Source organism: Pipra filicauda, unplaced genomic scaffold (genome assembly GCF_003945595.2).
Source record: "Pipra filicauda isolate LSUMZ 115617 unplaced genomic scaffold, ASM394559v2 scaffold80_size11013439_pilon, whole genome shotgun sequence".
NCBI classification, from domain to species: Eukaryota; Metazoa; Chordata; class Aves; order Passeriformes; family Pipridae; genus Pipra; species Pipra filicauda.
The window spans coordinates 7,777,350-7,796,770 of record NW_024104987.1 but is presented as its reverse complement, the minus strand read 5'-3'; the positions used below and the strand labels follow the sequence as shown (position 1 = coordinate 7,796,770).

The window sequence follows — 19,421 nt, the reverse complement described above, 5'->3', positions numbered from 1 at the left end:
ACTCAACAGGCAAAAGAAAAACATAGATATGTTTATATAACATTCATGAAAGACTAATTTTTTAGCAGCTTCTTTGGCACTCAAAAGAATGGGGAGGGGGGGAGGAAAGAGGTCTTTTTAGTAAACCCAAACAAATGTGTCATTTTGCTTAAAAAGATAAAATCACTAATATAAAACAAACCCACAATACCACAGATACAGAAAAAAAAACTATTTTCAAATCCCACTTAATTTAACAGTAAGCTCCCAATTCAGATTAACATTAAAAGGCCACTGAGGTGAAATGAAGGGGGTGCAGCCTCATGGTTGGTAAATGCTGATAAGCAGATTCAGAGATGGAATCATAAATGGATGTCAGCATTCCTGTTCTTTATATTGCTGCACCAAAGATTTCAACCAAACTAACAACTGTGTATATGAGAGGATTTTTCACCTCTTGACAAATCAAAGAAACATGAATAAGTGAAAAGCAGTCACATCAGCAGCAGCTTGAATAACTGAAACCTGTCTCTTCAGATCAAATGTCAAAAGCAATAAAATTAATCGTAAAAAAGAACAGTTATCCATGATACAGTTTTAAGAATTTCATGATTTCTTGTAAAACTTGTCACAAAACAATACTTCCCTTTAATGACCCAATAAATAGTTCTGAGCAGCCTTCCAACATTGCCTGATACTGAGTCAGGCCAGAAAGGAGAAAAGGAACAGGTGAAAAAAAAGTAAAGCATCAGATTCACAAAGGTACTAAAAACCCACATTCCTAGTTCATTACTATCCCTTTAAGTTGACTTCAAAATGGTTTTTGAAACCACAATAACTTAGCAATTTTTTAATTTCTAATAAAATAGTCCATATAATTTATATGGCAAATGAGCATCACAGAAGTTCATAATTAAAAGGAATCAATTTGAAAAGCAACCTCATGAGAGCCATAACCTACTTACAATTAAATGACATTATTTTAAAAGCATTTAATTACTCATCACCACAAGACCCAAGAATCATTTTTTCCCCAAATACACTGTAAGACAAAACTGCCCCTTGTGAACTTTCAAGTCTTTCTGCTCTCGTTGATATACAAGGAAAAACAGGTCCCAGAAAGCATTTGGAGGGGAAAAAAAAAAGTCAGTAATTCCCTATCTGAAAAAGACCCTATTTATCCTGTTTGGTACTTTGGAGAAAATATAAATGTGTAGCAACAAGAGAGTTTTAATCACTGGCAGCATCCTATCATCTATACCTTTATAGTGCTCAGTATATTAAAAATAGTACTCTTCAAGTTACAGGATAACAGGAGTGGGTGAGAGAGAGGCTTCACCGTGCTGTTGGTCACATTAATCAGATATTGATTCAATCCTGAATGCCTTTTCAGTTTGCCTGACAAATTGGAATGGCTTCAGCAACCCCTCGCTCCAATGTGTGTCCTGTCTCATTCTCTTTTACATCATTCATTAAATCTCCCAGGAATACACAAAGGCTTTCTCTCCTGCCTGTCCTCAAAGATTTCTTTTGCTTGCTGGATGTTCAGGTGCCCTCTCGTCCTCCCATTAACACCTTACTGATCTCACAGCAAAAATCCTGCAGTGAATTTCAAAATCCCTTTCTGCAGCCCTGTAAAATGATGCCCCTGGGCTGTTTTGCTGTGCTTCACAACTCTGTGCTTCACAGGAGTTGTGTCACTGCTCTTTGAGAGCAAAAGTGACAGCAAATGTCACAGGAGGTGCCACTCTCCCTCACCAAGTTTAACCTTGGGTACACCTACCCACTTATGACACAGGGGAGCTACTGACACATAATGAGTCGACCTAAACTTGTCTTTAAAGACATTAACATCCTGGCTGTGCATAAAAAAAGGTTGGTGAGTGGTACTTTTCTAAAAATAGCTACATGGAGTGTCTAAAAACACCTTCCCAGTGTTCCATCCCTGCTCTCAGGTGCATCTTATTGCCCACCAGACAGAAACATCACTGCAAGTACTACAGAGCCACGCAGACAAAGTCAAGGTGAGCTGCATTCACTGCCTGTTTTATCAACTATAACAGTTTTGGATTAAAATTTAGTTACTATGCTAGTAACCTTGTTTTCATATTTGGTGGAGTAAGATTACAGTACAATCTTCCCAAAATACACTGAATAAAGCAACCTAGGACAAGCATTTCAGGTGTTTTCAGCCTATGCAGTAGAATAAACACTGCAAGATTATTCTGACCATTCACATTCTGAGTCTATTTGTACTTTTTGAAGTTACCTCAGACAATGCTCCCATCACAGATTTTCATCATTTTATGATAAAAACTCCACTGAACTCAAAAGAACTATTTGGGAGTCTGTGAGGGAAGCCATGGATTGTGGTCCTTCATATTGCACAGCCCTGAGGAAGTTTCAGCACCTTTCCCAACACAGTTCAATTCTGAGATACTGAGCCACGAGGCTGTTTTCAATTATCAGTAATTCACAGGCCTTGGGATCCCATCCTTAAGAAGGCTAAAGGTAATATCTTTAAATTCTTGTAAAAATCTTTCATGTCACACTATAACCTGATTCATTTTCTTACCAAAAAAAAAACAACAAACAAAAACGAAAAAGCATGAAACAAAAGAAAAAACAAACAAACAAAAACCCCCACGGATCTGAAAACTTAGGCACATGAAAGAGATTAATAAACATTGTTGGGAAACAAGAAGCTGAGTGATACAAAAAAAGGCAACATTTCCCATGGAAATACTTGAGCATATCTAATTGTTGAAGAAGTCAATGCCAAATTGATTTCTCAGTTGTGCAGACAATCTGTGATATAATCTACCTTATAAAAACATCACTCATTCAATACCAGAACTCATGTGTCTGCAGAACTAGTGTATAGGAAAAATAATTTAGGGGGCAAAAAACAAAACTAATCCTGTAGTGCATGGTAGAGTGAAATAAGGCAATTACATTCTGAAAGGTACATCTCAGAGCAGAATGGTTCAATACACAGATCTATACATCTCCTTCCAATGCTAATATCAGGTTTTTAAGAACACTTACACCATGCTTGGTTGAGTAAAGCAAGAAAAAAAAAAAAAAGCCTTTCAAATTTGGCATTTTTTCCCCTCCTGTTTCACATCCAGCTGGACTGATGGTGATTTAGTAGCAGCTGCCTCCATCTCAACCTCTGCAGCAGCTTGACCTTTTCCACCTTTTCACATCACTTCCCAAAAAACATGCCTGTGCTGTTCCTTAAATCAGACCAGCCATGGTTATCAGGATCAAATGCTGCTGTAGTCTGAGCCACGGGCAGCCAGGGCTGCTGCTGCTTCCCACTCCACTGCGAAGAAGGTAATTGTTCCAAAGAATCCCACGATCACCATGATCAGGAGCTGCCACTGCAGAAGGAAGTAGTTGCTGTAGAAATAGGCAACTGCAGCACAGATGGACTGAGAGAAAAAAAAAAACAAACACCAAGTAAAAAAGATTATCAGTGGAGATTTCCAGGCTGATGTTACTACACGAGGATTATCAAACTGACAGGAGTTTAATATGCAGCTCTCAGTAGAATCCTGCTGTAGGAGATAGGCAATCTTAAGGCTTCATTATACCTCAACATATGTCTTGATGTGATACACAACAGATTTAGTTTTCACTTGTTATTTAAACAGTGTTCACTGTAGAAAGTGAACACCAAACTCAAAAGTGTTTGGAGCATTGCAAGTGCAGCTCTCTGGTATTTCAAACCAGTTTGTCTAGGAACAACACAGCCAAAGCTTTAAGATCACAGTCCAGGAAACTGTTTCCAGCATCACAAACTACTTTACACCAAAATTCAGGATGAAATAATTTGCAGAAACATCATTTTTCTCAGCTCAATAAAAAGGCCAACCCAGAATTTCAGTAACATCCCAACAATTCAAAACATTTCAAAAGATTGTTAATTATTACCTGAACAAACTTAAAGATGGCAAAGGCAGGAGCACTGTCTTCTGAATACAGGAATCCTAAAATACTGAGGAGCTGGGTGTTGAAGCAGCTGTCCCCCAGCCCCAGCAGGAAGCTGCAGAGCATGGCCACCTCTTTGCTGAAGGAGAAAGTGAATCCAGTTTAAAAGCCATTTGTTCAAACAGCTCACACATCTATAAACTATTTTTGGCACATCTATTTGGAACTTAAGAATGGAAAGGTATCAAACTTTTAATTTCACCGGAAAAGAACTGGGAATGCCTGGCTTGGCAAAAAGAATAGTTTCATCAGCTTTTACTTTCTGGAATGTTAAGACTTCTGTTACTGTTATCTGCAGTCAATTCACACTGAATGAGAATCAGGAAAAGAACTCATTTTGGTGCTTGGAGCCACAAACCCCACAGAGCAGTGATTAAAAGCTGAGACACATGGTGAATTCTTGAGCTGCAGGAATATTAGAGAAATACCAATTCATTTTGCAGAAAAATACCCCAGTTAAGACCAGTCATCTGCACAGGCACAAATGCTTAGAATTCCAAGTTAGTCACTGGGTCTGCACAAACTGAAAACGTTGTATTTTCACACAAATTGGCAAGAATAACCCCCAAAAGACAGTTGCAATGGTGAGATAAATAAAGTTCCCCATATTCTTCCCCAATTATTATAAGAGACAGGCATAGCATGGCTTCAGTTAGTTCAACAAGAATTTGGTAATAACCACTGAAAGACTTTGGAAATGGGTGCAACAGTGCAAGGCTGGGGCTCCCTGATGTAGTAAAACTGAGCCCAAGATTGACTTCTTAACACCTACTACAATAGTTGCTGGTCTCACTATTGTGCTACACCTCAAACATCAGCTGTCGAGTGACAGAACTGCTGCCAATCATCCTCAGGCTTTTTATTCTTATGCTATTTAAGTTCCTAAATTGGGTGCAGACTGGTAGAATGCCTATCTTTAATAAAAGCCAGTTTCCTGAAAGCTTCTTCTGTGGAGTTAGTCACCACACAGAAAAACAACTTCAAGGGATTTTCTGTGGAGAAACAAGCTGTTTATATACAACCAGCCAAAGGAGGAAGCTCACATACCTTGGAATCATATAAGCAACTCGATCTGTTCCTTCCATGGGAGCAATAGGGGCATCATTTGGCATGTTGAAAAAAATTAAATAAAAGGCTATGAAGTGGACAAGGATGCCCAGCATCACCACTGGGTTCCTGCCAAAGCGACTATTCTTGCTCAGCAAACCAAAGATTCCTCCACCTGCAGGAGCAGAAAAGATTGGATAACTGAATCAGAACTGAAGATTTAAAGAACAGAGCAAAACTTTAAATACTCACAGCTGGAATTATAAATATGCCCATACTGGATAACTGAAAGATCAAACATGAAAACGGCCCCAAGGATCTCCCAGCCCCCCACATGAGATGAGCTCAGGGTTGTTACAGGTGTCTGAGAAATGGGGGCAGGAGATTTATCAGATGGTTGCTGATGAAAACACTTCACCTTTTAACAAGTACTTTACTCCAGTACTGCAACAGTACTAAGTGAAAATGGACAACCTTGTGCTTAGCTCCTGATTGCAAAAGCCTGCAACTCTATGGACCTAAGCTGCTGATGAACAGACAGTGGGTTTTTTGTTAAACACCATAGTTCTTGAGTTTACAGAAAAAAAGAGAAATCTTTACTTGATGAACCTTCCCTGTATCCAATTTTATTTAAATATCGCATCTTATTTAACACAAGTTCATTTTTTTAAAACAAAGAAATCCTTAGTGCAGCAATTCATTAAAAAAATTAGAAGTTACTACATCGCTCAAGTAATAAAAATGTAAACATAATACTATTTAAAAACAACATTTAAATAGCAAAATAGTGTCAGCTCCCTAATAACACTGCAGCCTATTGTTCCTTGCATTTTGAGTCTTGTGTATTTCTCCACACCAATCCAAACAGAATGCAGAATGTTAGGATTCATAGGCAGCAGTATTTCACATGCTGGTCTACACCCACTTTACACAGTGCAAGGTATAATTCACAGTGCAATAAGGAACCACATTGCCAATTACATTTCTCCTATTTCATTTTTTTGTTCACATAATCATTGCTGGAAGCTTGAAATACACTATTCAGTTAAATACAAAAAACCCATTTTGAACAATTACATCACTCTAATCCTTTTTTTTGTCAAAAGGTAGCAAATTTAGACTCACCCAAGATTTCTCCAACACCGATAAAAATACCAGAGAGACCAATTAGGCTTTTCTGTTCACTGCCAAATCTATTCACAGCACCAATGCATGTTCCATACACTCCAGAAAAGAATGTTAATTCCAAACCTTTGAAGGAAACAAAACAGAACTGACAAATGAACTATTATGAAAGTCATGAAAATATTCTTTATGTCTAAAGGCTCTTTTCCCCTCAGCTATCTTTCAAATAATAAACTTAAATGAAGTCTGTGTAATAGAAGCAAACAGGAAATTTTAAACTATGTGATTATTATATTCTCCAATGCCAGTTTACAAAAACCACATTAGAAAAAACAGTTGCACTAATTGGTGTCACTCAGGTTCAGTAGCCAGTGCTGTTGACACAATCCCTATAAACAGTTTATATTTCTACTTTTCAAGAACTTTGGAATTTCATCCAAATGAGAAGTGCCATGTGAAATAACACTTCAGGTAAATGAAGAGATAAAGCACAATTTCAGTATAAGATTTTTTCCCCCCCAAGTTATGACATTCCTAAGAAAGACCCTGCATCCCTAAAAACTAACAAGATGCTAAGATTCTTAAAATTGACTTTTCTACACATACATAATGAATTTAAACTGAGAAAGAACTACTGCTATTTGTTTAAAATCCTTTCTTCTTCCTATTGCCATTAATGTGAGGGAGGGTGACACAGCAGAGTCCAACTAACACAACTATAAGCAACCATCAGTATAAAAATACCAGCTCCTTAATAAAAGAAGTGAATTTAAAACAATGCAAAGTGTTCTGCCTAAACAGAGCAAAACAGCTCAAAATAAAACTGTTTCTAATTTATCTCCTTTGCCTTTTGCTACAGGAAAATGATGGCCCAGCATCTCCTGGTCTGCATTTCCAGGCCACCCAACGCAGCAGATGAACCTGCACGGCTTCAAAATTCGGGTGGGCTTGAAGCAGCCTGAACCCAACCATCAATTCTGGAATAAAAGCCTTTGTTGGCCTTATGGGATTTTGTATTTTGCTACAAAAAGTGGCAATATTGGCAATATTGGGCCACCAGATGGCAGCAGCCATTTTTTCCCAATCTGGAGTGATTTATTTTTATGCTACCTGTAGAACTGAATTGGAGAATACTCCAGGAAAACCTGACTGACTCCCTTCCTTTGTCATCCTGATCCACATTCCCACTGCACTAAACACCCAAGAGGAATTCAAGTAGGTTAATCTGGCTTAACACAACTCTGTGAAGTAACTTGTAACTCAGATTAGTGGTTGGAGCAACCCAACTCCAGAGCTGCTGTTGCTATTTCTCCTCCAGGAGCTGACTGGAAACTTCAGCAGATGTTTGGGCACTGTTTGGTTTGTTCACATCTAAGTTTTTGTTTTCACCTACAAGATCTGACAATTTTTCATAATGGTGACTCAGAGATGAGGTTCTGAAAACGCATTTTTTCCTCCAAAAAACTTAATTTGATCGTGAACAAAACCATACCTGAAGCCAAATAAGGAGCCAGAAACCCCACAAAAATCTATTCAAGGATCTCAGAAACATTTTTGAACATTTGATGGCATTTTTGCAGAAGAATTGCTTTAGTTTATGGCAAAAATAACTTCATTTTTCATTTACAACTCATACCTTGGTCTAATAACGGCAGACCAAGTTTAACTAAAAGTTGCTAAAAAGAAGGAAGACCCTTGCCACACCAAATACTAATTACAAAAATGGCTGAAAATGGCTTAGCTTGTTCCCAATAAAACCAAGACTAAAATGAAGGCCATCAGCAATCTCCCACATCTTAATGAAGGTGTGATGTACAAACATTATTTTAATGCAATTGTATTAAACACTCTATGAACTACTGGTAGTGTAATATCAAATCACATAAAAGCCAGCTATGTAAATTTTCCCTAAAATTCCAACCATGATACACTGATGGCTTCATACCTGTGTAGGCTGTTGTGACACTGAGAAGCATCATCTCTTTGGTGAAGCTCAGTGTAATAGATTTCTCTGTAAAGAAACAATAATGGAAATTAGATTAACTTCTGATAATACTACTAAGATAATCTACACTTTCTTTTGCTCTTTGCTTAAAACAAAAATAGGTTAGAATTAAACTGTACATTATAATTTTATTTACTGTTTATTACAGTAATGAGAGTGCTAAATAAACCAACTCTGACATGCCATCTAGAAGAAATGTGTCATCCAAAAGTCATTTTTGTAAGAAATGCAATTGGGGAAACATTAAAGAGAAGATACAGTTTCCAATTAACAGGCAATTTTCTGCTCATTGTATTCTGTATTCTCTCCGAGCTCACAGCAATTGTCTCCTGAAATAAATCCTCAGTGAACATCCCCACATTCTCCAAACAAACTTAACAGTCACAGGCAGAACACATCAAGCTTCAAAGGAAACTACAGATGCTCTAGTTCTAAATTGTTAACTGGTATCAATCTGTGACAAAATAAAACAACCTGTAACTTTTTATCTTGTTATGTTTGTTGGTTTTTATTTTTTAATCTTTCACACAGTGGCTTTCCCTGTGGTGATCTGTTCTTTTTGTGTTTGTCTATAGAAGGAAGCTGTTGAAAAGCAGCTTGGATCTGAAACTACATCAAAGGAACACTTCAGATCTTTCCTGGACTATACCAGTACATGATTGATGTGAAGTCACCTCACTTTTTTTGCTTTCAGTCAAGCTTTGTTTGTCACATGGTCACCTGAAAAGAGACTTTGCTGAAGTGCAGGGAGCCAGTTCACACCAACCCCACATCCACACTAATTTCCCCACATTAGTTCAGTGGTTCCCAAGTTTTTCCACTTCCAAGCTCCATTTTGGATAGGTTCAAATTCACAAGATGCTCACAGAGACATCTGAATTTCTGTCAGGCTCAGAACTCAGTCCTGTGTCCCTGTGTGACCTGTCATCCCTGGGCTGGAACCCACTGCCATCTGGAAGTCCTTTTTCCAAGCAGACCATCCCTGAAAGTCCATATTCAAGGAAGAATAACTGAGATACACTCTCAAAACGTTACCTGTTCACAAATTTTTGTTCCAAGTGATTTGTCCATGACCACATTATCAGCAGAACCATGGACAGCTGGGAAGTAGATGCCAGTATTTTATGTGGAAATGTACTTACTGAAGGCAGCCACTGCTCTCATCATTTTGTTTTGTGCAGACCTGGGTAAACAAATGACTTGGTCAAAATGGAGAAAGAATAACCACACAGTACTTCTATGCTGGAAGGCACCTTCATTTTTTTAAACCTTCTGTACATTTTCTAGCCCAGCACTGGAATATACCAATATATCCTTAAAAGTGTCTGAGATCTAAACTACTAACCACAAAATTTGTTTGCTTTCTGCACTACTGAATGCCTGCTTAACAGAATCTTCCTTCTGAGCATTTTTAGCTTCCAACATTTTTTTCCATGGGCATACTTACTGATGTTTTTCTAACTTTTGCCTTGTTCTTTAAATAAAGCAAAATATTTAAGCTGATGCCTCAGGCAAAACTCCACAGGATCTGTCTGCGTACTTGTCATTTTTAATGTATTTATTAGGGTGGCATGTATATATTTAGAGAAGACAGGAAAAACATGTTCCAGTTTGTCAAAGAACCCATAAAAAAAGGAGTCATTTCTGTTTATTCCAGACTTTAAAATGGGCTGATGAGGGCAAGACAAACTATGAAAGGCAGATAAATGTTTAATAATAATCAGTTGAGAAGTGAAAGGTATCTTTCCCAAGGCACTTACTTATTAAAGGAAAAAACTTAATGTGCAGTACCGCACTCCACCCTTGAGAATATGCCATCTAAAGAAAAATAATTCTGACTTGTTAAGGAACAGACACTTTTCTAATAAATCTGTACATTCTACAGGTTGTTGATAACATTCATGTCTCCAGCACAGAGGGGGAAGTCATTGCACAGCATCCCACTGCGGAGCGGGAGCACAAACAAGGAGATGTGACAACATGTTATTGCCGTAAGCACTTACGAGCTCTCCCCCAGGATTTCATTAGTAGCATCTTCATCCCCTGGAGCTTTTGTGTCCTCTTGTTTCCTAATCAGAAAGAACAGAACTGTGCCCACAAGACTGATAACAGTCAGAGCAATGAAGACAGTTCTGCGATCGCTCTCTGTGGGAAAACAAACAGGAGTCGTAACCAGATGTGCAGAAAGCAAATCAAACCAATTCAACTACCTTCAAACAACTAACACAGACATATTACAGTGTTTAACACACACCCATTTTCTAACTCACCTTCAACGTGCAGCAAAAGGTACCCAGTTGCTGGCAAATTGCTGTCTCAGTTTTATGATGCTAATAAAGCATCAGCATATTAAAGTGTCCCTCGCATTTTCTGCCACGCAAAGGCTATGACCAGGCAGGAGCCAATTAAAGGAAGTGCATCAATTATTAGCAGAAGAAAGCACATCTTTGAAGACTTACATAATTCAGAGTGGACATAAACAACCTAAAGCCCTTCAGATCTCTCAAAAAAAAAGCTCTTTACCAGCATCAGAAATAGCAGCCCCATGATATCATAAACTGGTGGGCTTTGAAACTACAAAGGCCTTAAAGCCACCAAAACCTCAGTAACTGCCACAGCAGCTGCAGGGAGGCAACTGCTGCCCTGTGCACCAGCTCTGCTGCACCAGCCAACTTGTTTGGCACAGACACATTTAATACAGGAGTTACTCCCATTTACCAATATTAAGCAGGGGGAAAAAGCCAAGAAACAGCAAATACTTGTGATTTAACTACTATATGGCTCTGAAGATATTGCCTGTGCTTGTATTTATTTCCCCTTTAGCTTAGTGGCAAATGCAAAATTGATCAAAAAATAACTTGTGTGTGATTACAGATCAAAAAGAGGAAGTGCTTCACACCTTCAACAGTCTGTAGTATTTGTATATAGGTAGTAAAAGGAAGAATTGATTTTTAAATGCTAGTAAAACTTTTGATATCAATTTTTTCAATAAAGAGGAATCTCTAGACATTTAAAGATGGAGGAAAATGTAACAGCAGAACTGCTTTGTAGTTAATTGCCCTATTCTGTGGTTAGCAAGAGCAATGGAATGTAGAATGCACAGAATTTCAGGGCCTCCAGGTTCAAAGTGTTTCCAATACTTTCAATAACACTTAAACCTTTGTCCTAAAGGTGAAGGAATGCAGAAGATGACCTGTAAAATTAACCTTTGCTGTGCTACTGTGCTACTTTTCAGGAGAACTTGAAAAGATGGATCTAACATAAGAAAGAAGTGGACTGTTCATCTCAACAGGGCAGTATTTCTGAAGCCTAATAAACATAATTTTAAAGCCAACATTTTGATGATTGACTAGAGCAGAAGCATCCTCATCTGTTAAAGGTTAAAAGAATTGACCATTCTAATAGATATTTTACTTTAGGACTACAATAAGGAAAATTCTCAGTCATTATAGAACAGGACAATCAAAGTTCCTTGTTTACAGAACATTGTTTTCCTAAAAGTGCTCATCTTAGCCTTTGCTCTATTTTCACCACTGCAATTTTCTTAGTGAATACCCACACATACCTAGCCTGGCTGAAACAGTTGTCAGAAATCTTCACTTTAAAAACACTGAGTCTCAACCACTGTCCAGCTTCTTAACAGTATTACTTAAGACCTCTGTTCCCCAATTATTGCTCTTTACCAGTCTAGCACAATAACAAATGGAAAAACTAGGGTATTAATTACAATCCCATTAGGAAGTTAGTCTTCATAAGCTATGCCAAGTAAGGAAGAGTTCTTTATTCCCTCTGCCAGTAATGCTGCCAGTTTAGACAGCAGCAGCCCCTTCTCAGCCTCTGTCTTCCCTCACAGCTTTGTGCCAGCACAATGAAGCAAACTGGGATGGTTTGCCTTTATTTCATAGGTTAATCAATCTCCAATATTATTAGAGGGACACCCTACACAAGGAACTTCCTTTAGAATGGGATAGCATGTATAATATTAAACATACAGCCAGAATAGCTTTCCTCCCAAATAGGTGTGTTTTGGCCTAAGTGTGCCTGCACAGGGAAAATCCCAGAGTGGCTATTGTGCAAAACCTTATTCTCAACTTGCCTTCTGAAGAATTCCATACACAATACCCTAAAAGAAGGTACTCAAAGTGCATTTCAGGCAGGAAAACAACATACATAGTACAAGGGCTGTGAGTGCCCAGAAACACTGAATCAAAATCATGCTCCAAAAAGAGACTATCTAGCAATAAACTGAGGGAAAGAAATGTCTGCTATTGTACAAGCTTTGTGCCACTTTCTAGATCATCATTTCATCTGTTTATTCATGCTACCATATTTTGAAGGATGGCTTCTGTCCTAGTTAGGACAACTGAGACCAGTTCATCAGGGTATGGGTGTAACCCAAAACTGTGTATTCTATAGCCTTCCATGCCATTTCCCAGAAACTGTTATCAATGAACCATTTACACCATCTGCCCATAGAGCCTGACTCCTCAGGCTATAAACTAGGTGTTAAGAGGCCTGTGAGATAGGAGGATGCTCCTGTCCTCACACCCTTTGTGGAACTCCCCGCCCTGAGGGAAGTGCTGAGCATTCCTGCCTGAACTGCAGGATATATAATCTTGGAGTCTTGGAACATTTTTAACCACTCTGTGGGATCCAGAGAAGGACTGCGGCTCATCGCTCTCAAACAGACTTGGATCACCCTATACTGGACTCCAATCACCACTTTGACCAGACTGCAACAGCTCTCCCACCAGCAGGTTCTTCCCCTCTCCCTTTACTTTGGACTCAAGCGGGGCCCAAGGAACACCACGTTGTTCATGCCCCAGGGTACTGGGTTATACATTTGGGTTTTGTGGGTTAAGACCAATTGTTTGTTTGTATGATTGTACTTACTGTATTATTTTAGTAAATTGTTATTCTGACTTATAATCTCTCCTTTGAGTTGAGTTCATTTCCCCTGCTGGTTAACTCTTAAACCAGCACAGCTTCCCACATCAACAAGCAGTACTCACCTGATATGTGAGTTTTTCCTTGCCAGGCAAAGTATATATAGAGGTTTCCAAAAAACAAGCTGTGAACAAAAAGAACAACCAAGAGGTGCATTTTTTGTAGTAAGATTAAGGTTGGGTTTGTGGAAATTGCTACTCTGATAACATACCAATATGTTAACTCTGGAAGAGAAAGCTTAAGGAACAGAACCAGCATGCCACTGGTTCAGGCTGGTGTTTTACAATCCAGGATTCTGTGCCCACAGCAGCATTAGCAATGCCATCTAGTGCAGGCTCACCAGCCTAAGCATTCCAGCAATCCATTTCCCTCGTTACTTCCCAATTTCCAGAACTGCTGTATCACAGTGGGGTGGGTAAAAGGGATCCTTCTTCAGGAACCACTTGTGGACCTGTCTCCCATGAATTTGCTTGATTCCTTTTTGATCTTGCTGACACCATCCAACTCTACACCCTCCTGTGGCAGCCAGCTCCAGAAGTGTAATCACCCATTGCACAAAGAAGCACTTTATCTGTTTCAAACCAATCCTCTTTAGTCTCACCAAGGCATAGGCTTGAGCACAACTGAGCTGGACCCCCCCTCGTCCATCCCAGCTCCAGAAGAGCCAAAGCCCCAAGGCTGAGTTTAAATAGGGCTCCTGAGCCCATGGGAAGGGTGTGGTGGAGGTGCCAGGTGAGGCTGCTCAGGACCAAATTAACACAGCTGACACAAATTAACACAGCTCTCCCCAATCAACAGGACTGCTGTCACACATGTCAAACGCTCTCCTAACAGAAATGGATCTTTTCAGCACCTCAGGAGCAGAGACTTCCAATATCCAGCTTTCATTCACTGCTCTGTAATGCACGATAGCAATAGAAGTCAGCTCAGTTCACTGACTTGCAAGGTACCACTGGAGTATTTTTGGATGCAGTCTCCCACTTACAAAAAGAGGTAAAAAGTAGAATGTGTACACAACCAAAAAAAATAAGATTAATAAATAAACCTTACCTGGACTGTAGAAGTGCCCAAAACACTCCACTGTTCCTTCCAATGGTGTTTTCATCAGAATTTACAGTCAAGCAATTTCCCTGTGCTGTCCAGAGGACTGGAATAGACAGAATATATTGCTCAGGAAATAAAAATATTTTAGAGGTATATTCAAATATCATAAAAAATAGTCAGCAGAATAAGAACAGTGCTTACCAGCAGCTGCAATGCCAATAAAAACAGAAGCAGTGTAGAAAGCCCATGTAGTAGGTTGGATAAAGACTGCAATGTATAAGCTAGAATAGAACAAATCAGTTTATTGAATACAGACTTAAAGTGGACAGTGCACTTTAACAATCAGACACTGATCTGCTTCTAAATCAACCACTCCACTAAGAGACACTGGAAAACAGGTTAGGTTGTATGTGAAAAATCTTACCCTACTAAGCACATGGAGGTTTTTTTATGTAGTCATTAATCTGAGACCACAACCTGAACTTCACAGTCTGCAAAGTCTGGAAGTGCTGTGGAAAAAAATGTGCTGTTTCCAGTAGGCTGAAGTACTCTGCAGTTACAGATCTACAGTATCTCTGTGAAATGCTTTTCTTAGCCAGTATAATTTCATGCATGGCACAGTAGCACTAGGTGTGAGAAAAAAATTAAATATTTCAAAGGAAGCAGCTAAAAATTCAAAATTAATACTTACCTATAAAATATGCCACTAATAACCATGCAGAATTGAGGTCCTACTATTGCAACCACTGAAGGTGATATAAGATTTGATGCAGATAATACTCCATAAATAATGGACATGCTGCATAAATAAACAACAAAGATGATTAAGCACTTAAAATGTAGGGTATCACTGCAACTGATTTAAGAGTGATCAGTGGATTTCAAAATATCCAGTTAAGCACATACACAACTCAAGTAACTCCATAAAACTTCCATGGCCAAACATTTCCTCCCTTTCTTCTGTTCCCTTCACCCACCATACTCCATATGGGAATACAGGAGTGGACAGTGTTTCCCAAACTATTGCAGGCAAGCATGTCTGGTAATTTAAAACATGCATTTGTCAAACTGCCTTAACAACAGTTACTGTATTTTCTACCCTGTACTTCTAGAGGAGAATGTTCCAGAGCCTCACTTGTCCAGGAGTGAGGTTTTCATTTTCTGCCATCACAGAAATTCTATAGATATATTTTGTGCCAATTGTATTTTCAGTTTAAACTAAGACAGCAAACCCTTCAAAGCAGCAATCAGGTTTTTCTACATGACAGAATTAATTTGGCATACAAGAGGCTCCTGATCACGCTTGGCAAGTTTGGCTGTGCCAGTGCAACAAAGAGAATGGCTTTTTGTGGCTTTGCTTCTGTCTCTCTGACTGTTCCTTTCACATTTACATTGCAGTGTTCCCTGGGAGCTGATCCACACCACCTGTTCTACACAAACACACAGAGGTGTACAAGGGCAAACAACCAAGGCCTGAGTTAGCAGGTTTTTTTATTTTTAAACTTCCAGTTTCTTCGTCTCCTAAGACAAAATGCTGAGAATGAGATGATGGTGGTTTTTCTCTCTACAAAGAAAACATGCAAACCAGATATGTAGTTCAGCTAGAAATAATTCAGAGCGGGGCTGTGAGAAGCCTGTTTTATTTAAAGTGCTTTAAGTATGTCAATAAATTGTGAAGTCAGCAGAACACTCCGATCTCTTGAGAGTGTATCTCTACTGGATGAAACTGTAACCAGCTTCACCCTGCAAGGAGCAAAGTAATAAGTAATAATTTACAATCTGTGTAAATTACCTTGTGTAGCCACTGCCATGGAAGTCCGTGTTGTTTAAATTTGTGATAACAGTTTGCTGTGAGGAGAAAACCATATGCTGTAATATGTCAGAATCTGTCTTGTAGTTTGAGAACACTTGCATCAGTTTGAAGTCAGTAACAAACGTCAGACTTAATCATTAATAGACTCTAAAAAGCACTTAAAAGAATTTAAAATGTTAGCTACAACTCACACCACCTCCACAACAAAGATGCAGGAGATATTTGGCAGGGAAACATCTATGTGTGAAGCAGTAATTAGTACTTTACTATTAAATTGTTATTTCACCAGAGACCTTAAAATACTTCACAGAACTGCTGCTTTACTAAAGACCTCTCTTAGGTATGATAGTCATATGTATGACTATCTTAATTTAATAAGCAGAGAGGAAAAGGAGAAGTTTCAAAATACTCTTAACTTGACCTAACTATGAATTCCTAGTCAGAGTTTCCATTCTTTCTGGCTTCACATTATTTCTCTGTTCCTTTTTTTTTTCCCCTTGAATCAGCTTTAGTGATCATGAGACCGTGTAATTAGCCGGACTGGCAGGCAGATCTGGTTGAAAGTAACTTCTAAAGACTTTTATGACAATAAACTACATGATTGCATGATCACAAAGTCCAATTCAGTGAGGTGCTGAATTCATCACAGAACTTCTAAGATCACTGGGCTGTACTTATGTGCTCACACACAGTATCACACTGCACTATGACTTACCAAAACCATCCCAAGTAGTTATTTATATTGTAGTGAAGGACATTTATGTGTCTGAACCCAGAAAGGATTCTTCTTCCACGCAAGAAAAGAGCTGTAAGACCTGGAGGCTCAAGAAGGATGTTGAAGTCTAACTGCCTTCAGGCACAGAACTGAAAGCAATGTCAACACTCAGGAAGTTAAAGGGCTATGTCTCTTAGTAGCAGGAGTCTAAAAATTTAAGTAGTACCAGTAAATTTGGATTATGTTATGCTCAATTTTGCTTCTGCAGACAAAGATACACGATACTAAAACAGTAAATAACTTCTTCAGCTAGAAGGTGACTTGGCAGTTTAGCAATTGTGCAAGTCTGACTATTTGTCAGGTGTTATCCCCATACTCCCCCTCAATATCAAATTTGTCAGAACAGAAAAATATGTTAGATTAGGAAAAAACAGTTGATAATTGTGTGGTTAATAATAACTTAGGCAAATATCTTGAAAGGGACTACACAGAATATGGAATATAGACTATGGAAGATTCAATGTAATTCAACTGTTCAATATTGCAAGTGTCAAAGCAGACACTATGTTAAAGTTCAAACATTTGATAAGATTAATTTTCTGTTTTCCAAGCACTCTGGTACAGTTATATGTGTAGCTATGCTATCTTAAAGAAAAAAGCTGCTTAATTATTTGGTTAACCAAGTTAATCTACTTAATACTAAACCAAAGGAAGACAAAATGCCAAAGTATCTCGCACATTAGAAAATCACAAGTAAAACAAGATTACAGTGGACAAAAGACAAGACAGGATAAACAACTGTAAGAGAAACGCAGCACATTTAGAAATTCACACCTACCGCAATATTTCCACATGTCTGGAAAGCAGTGAATATAAACATAAACGAGACTCCCAAAATAATGATGTTGAAAAGTTTTTTTCCTTCAGAAGACATTTTGTGTTTTCTGGCCAAGTCCTCAGCTTCAGTCTGGAAAAACTTTTTTTTCTTTTAAAAGTTTCCTCTTAACCTCTGTTAAAAAAAAAAAAAAAAAAAAAGGCAAAAAGAATTAAAAAAAAGGTTTGAAAATTATGATTACTTGGGACTACTTCTTAGCTGCTAGAAAATAACCTTCAATTAATTAAGAAATCTAGTAACTTAAATAATGTACGGCAAAATTGGTAACTTGGAAAAAAAACCAGAAAGGTCTGGTACAAAATGTAAAGACCAAGATTCCCTCTACCTGTTCCCATTAAGTTAACAGAGCTGCCTGCAGCGTGTTATTTCATGACATCATCTTCCCACACACGAAGCAGTTTTCCCAATATCGAGCAGGTTAATCAGCTCAGCTTCTTGCCATTGTTGAGATCAGAATCTGGTCCACGGCCCTTCAATCACCTGACGAAGGGAAGATGAGCCATTGGCACACACGAGTCATTTCCATGCACCGGACAGGAAATAAGGCACATTTCACCCTCTCGATCAGCTGACCCGGCCCTGAGAGCCCTTGTGCACTATGGGAAATGCAGTTTTATGAAAGCACTTTTTCCCCCCCCCCTACTTAAAATGGTGAAAATCTCCCAGTTCTTAAAATAAAAACATTTGTGCTACGTTTTTAAGAATTGTGATCTCTATCCACTAAATAAGATCTGGCAAGATTAAAAAGAAGAAAAAAAAAAGGGCTTAGAAAGTTGTCGAAGAAAACTTTATTTAGCTGAACTCAAACACACAAAGTCATTTCCAAAGGGCAAATGAATCTCACCTTGGAGAAACTACGGACTTCAGTGCCACCAACACACACACTCGGTTGCTGTTGCTTCTGCCTTTCCTTGTCTCGGTGACTCAGGAGAGGAGAGAGTCTTCATAATCTTTCCCTGCTTTGTCTCAAGGAAAAGCTTTTGGGTTTAGCAATTACATAGAATTACAGAATCATGGAATCACAGACTGGTTTGGGTTGCAAGGGACCTTAAAGCCCATCTTGTTCCATCCCCCTGCCATGGGGCAGGAACACCTTCCACTAGACCAGGTTGTTCCAAGCCCCATCCAACCTGGCCTTGAACAACTGCAGGGATGGAAGTGATACCCTTAATCTTTTACTTCACAGTATTTCTAAACAATAAACTTAAGATCAATTGATCTTTAGGTTGTGACGATCTCTGTTAGCACATCAGCTGAACTGGCAGAGGATCAGACCGACCGAATGGTTGCTTTTTCCTCTTAACATCTTCTGTCCATTCTGTGGGGCCTCCAGGTCAGGATTGGAGTGTTCAGCTAAATCAGCTACACTTTAGTGCTGGCCAAAAAGACAGGGGAGGGAAATGCAGAACTGACTGAAGCAAATGACAAATCACCACATTTTACCTCTGCTGTCTGCAGTAAAAAGCTTAAACAAACAGAGGCCTCAAAGGGGAAAAGGGATCTTAGCCCAGGAGTTAGCAGGGCTCATTGGCAGAGCTTTAAACTTGAAAATTTGAAAGGGGACACCTTGACAGGTGGGATAGGTGGGCAGAGAAGAACTGTCTGAAGTTCAACAAAGGCAAGTGCAGGGTCCTGCACCTGGGAAGGAATAACCCCAGACTGCAGCACAGGCCGGGGCTGACCGGCTGGAAAAGCAGCTCTGTGGAGATGGAGTGGGGGGTCCTGGTGGACAACGAGCTGTCCATGGCTCAGCAGTGCCCAGGCAGTACAAGAACTGAGAGAAAGGGACACAGGAAACTTCCGCTGTCATTATAAGACAATTACTGTAAAGGTAAACTTCAAATTTCTAATTTGA

General features: G+C 39.0%; 1 protein-coding gene across 1 annotated transcript; it reads right to left on the bottom strand.

Moving 5' to 3' along the window:
• Positions 1-344: 344 nt before the first annotated feature.
• MFSD11 (major facilitator superfamily domain containing 11) lies at positions 345-18,089 on the bottom strand. The gene is made up of 14 exons (XM_027730068.2): positions 17,892-18,089; positions 17,510-17,680; positions 15,936-15,991; positions 14,835-14,942; positions 14,345-14,424; positions 14,150-14,246; positions 13,165-13,223; positions 10,156-10,297; positions 9,295-9,335; positions 8,093-8,158; positions 6,148-6,273; positions 5,023-5,197; positions 3,919-4,054; positions 345-3,416 (listed from the first exon to the last, which is right to left on the bottom strand). The coding sequence occupies exons 2-14, from the start codon at positions 17,603-17,605 to the stop codon at positions 3,249-3,251; spliced, it is 1,350 nt and encodes a 449-aa protein (XP_027585869.2). The 5' UTR covers positions 17,606-17,680; positions 17,892-18,089; the 3' UTR covers positions 345-3,248.
• Between the last annotated feature and the right edge of the window lie 1,332 nt (positions 18,090-19,421).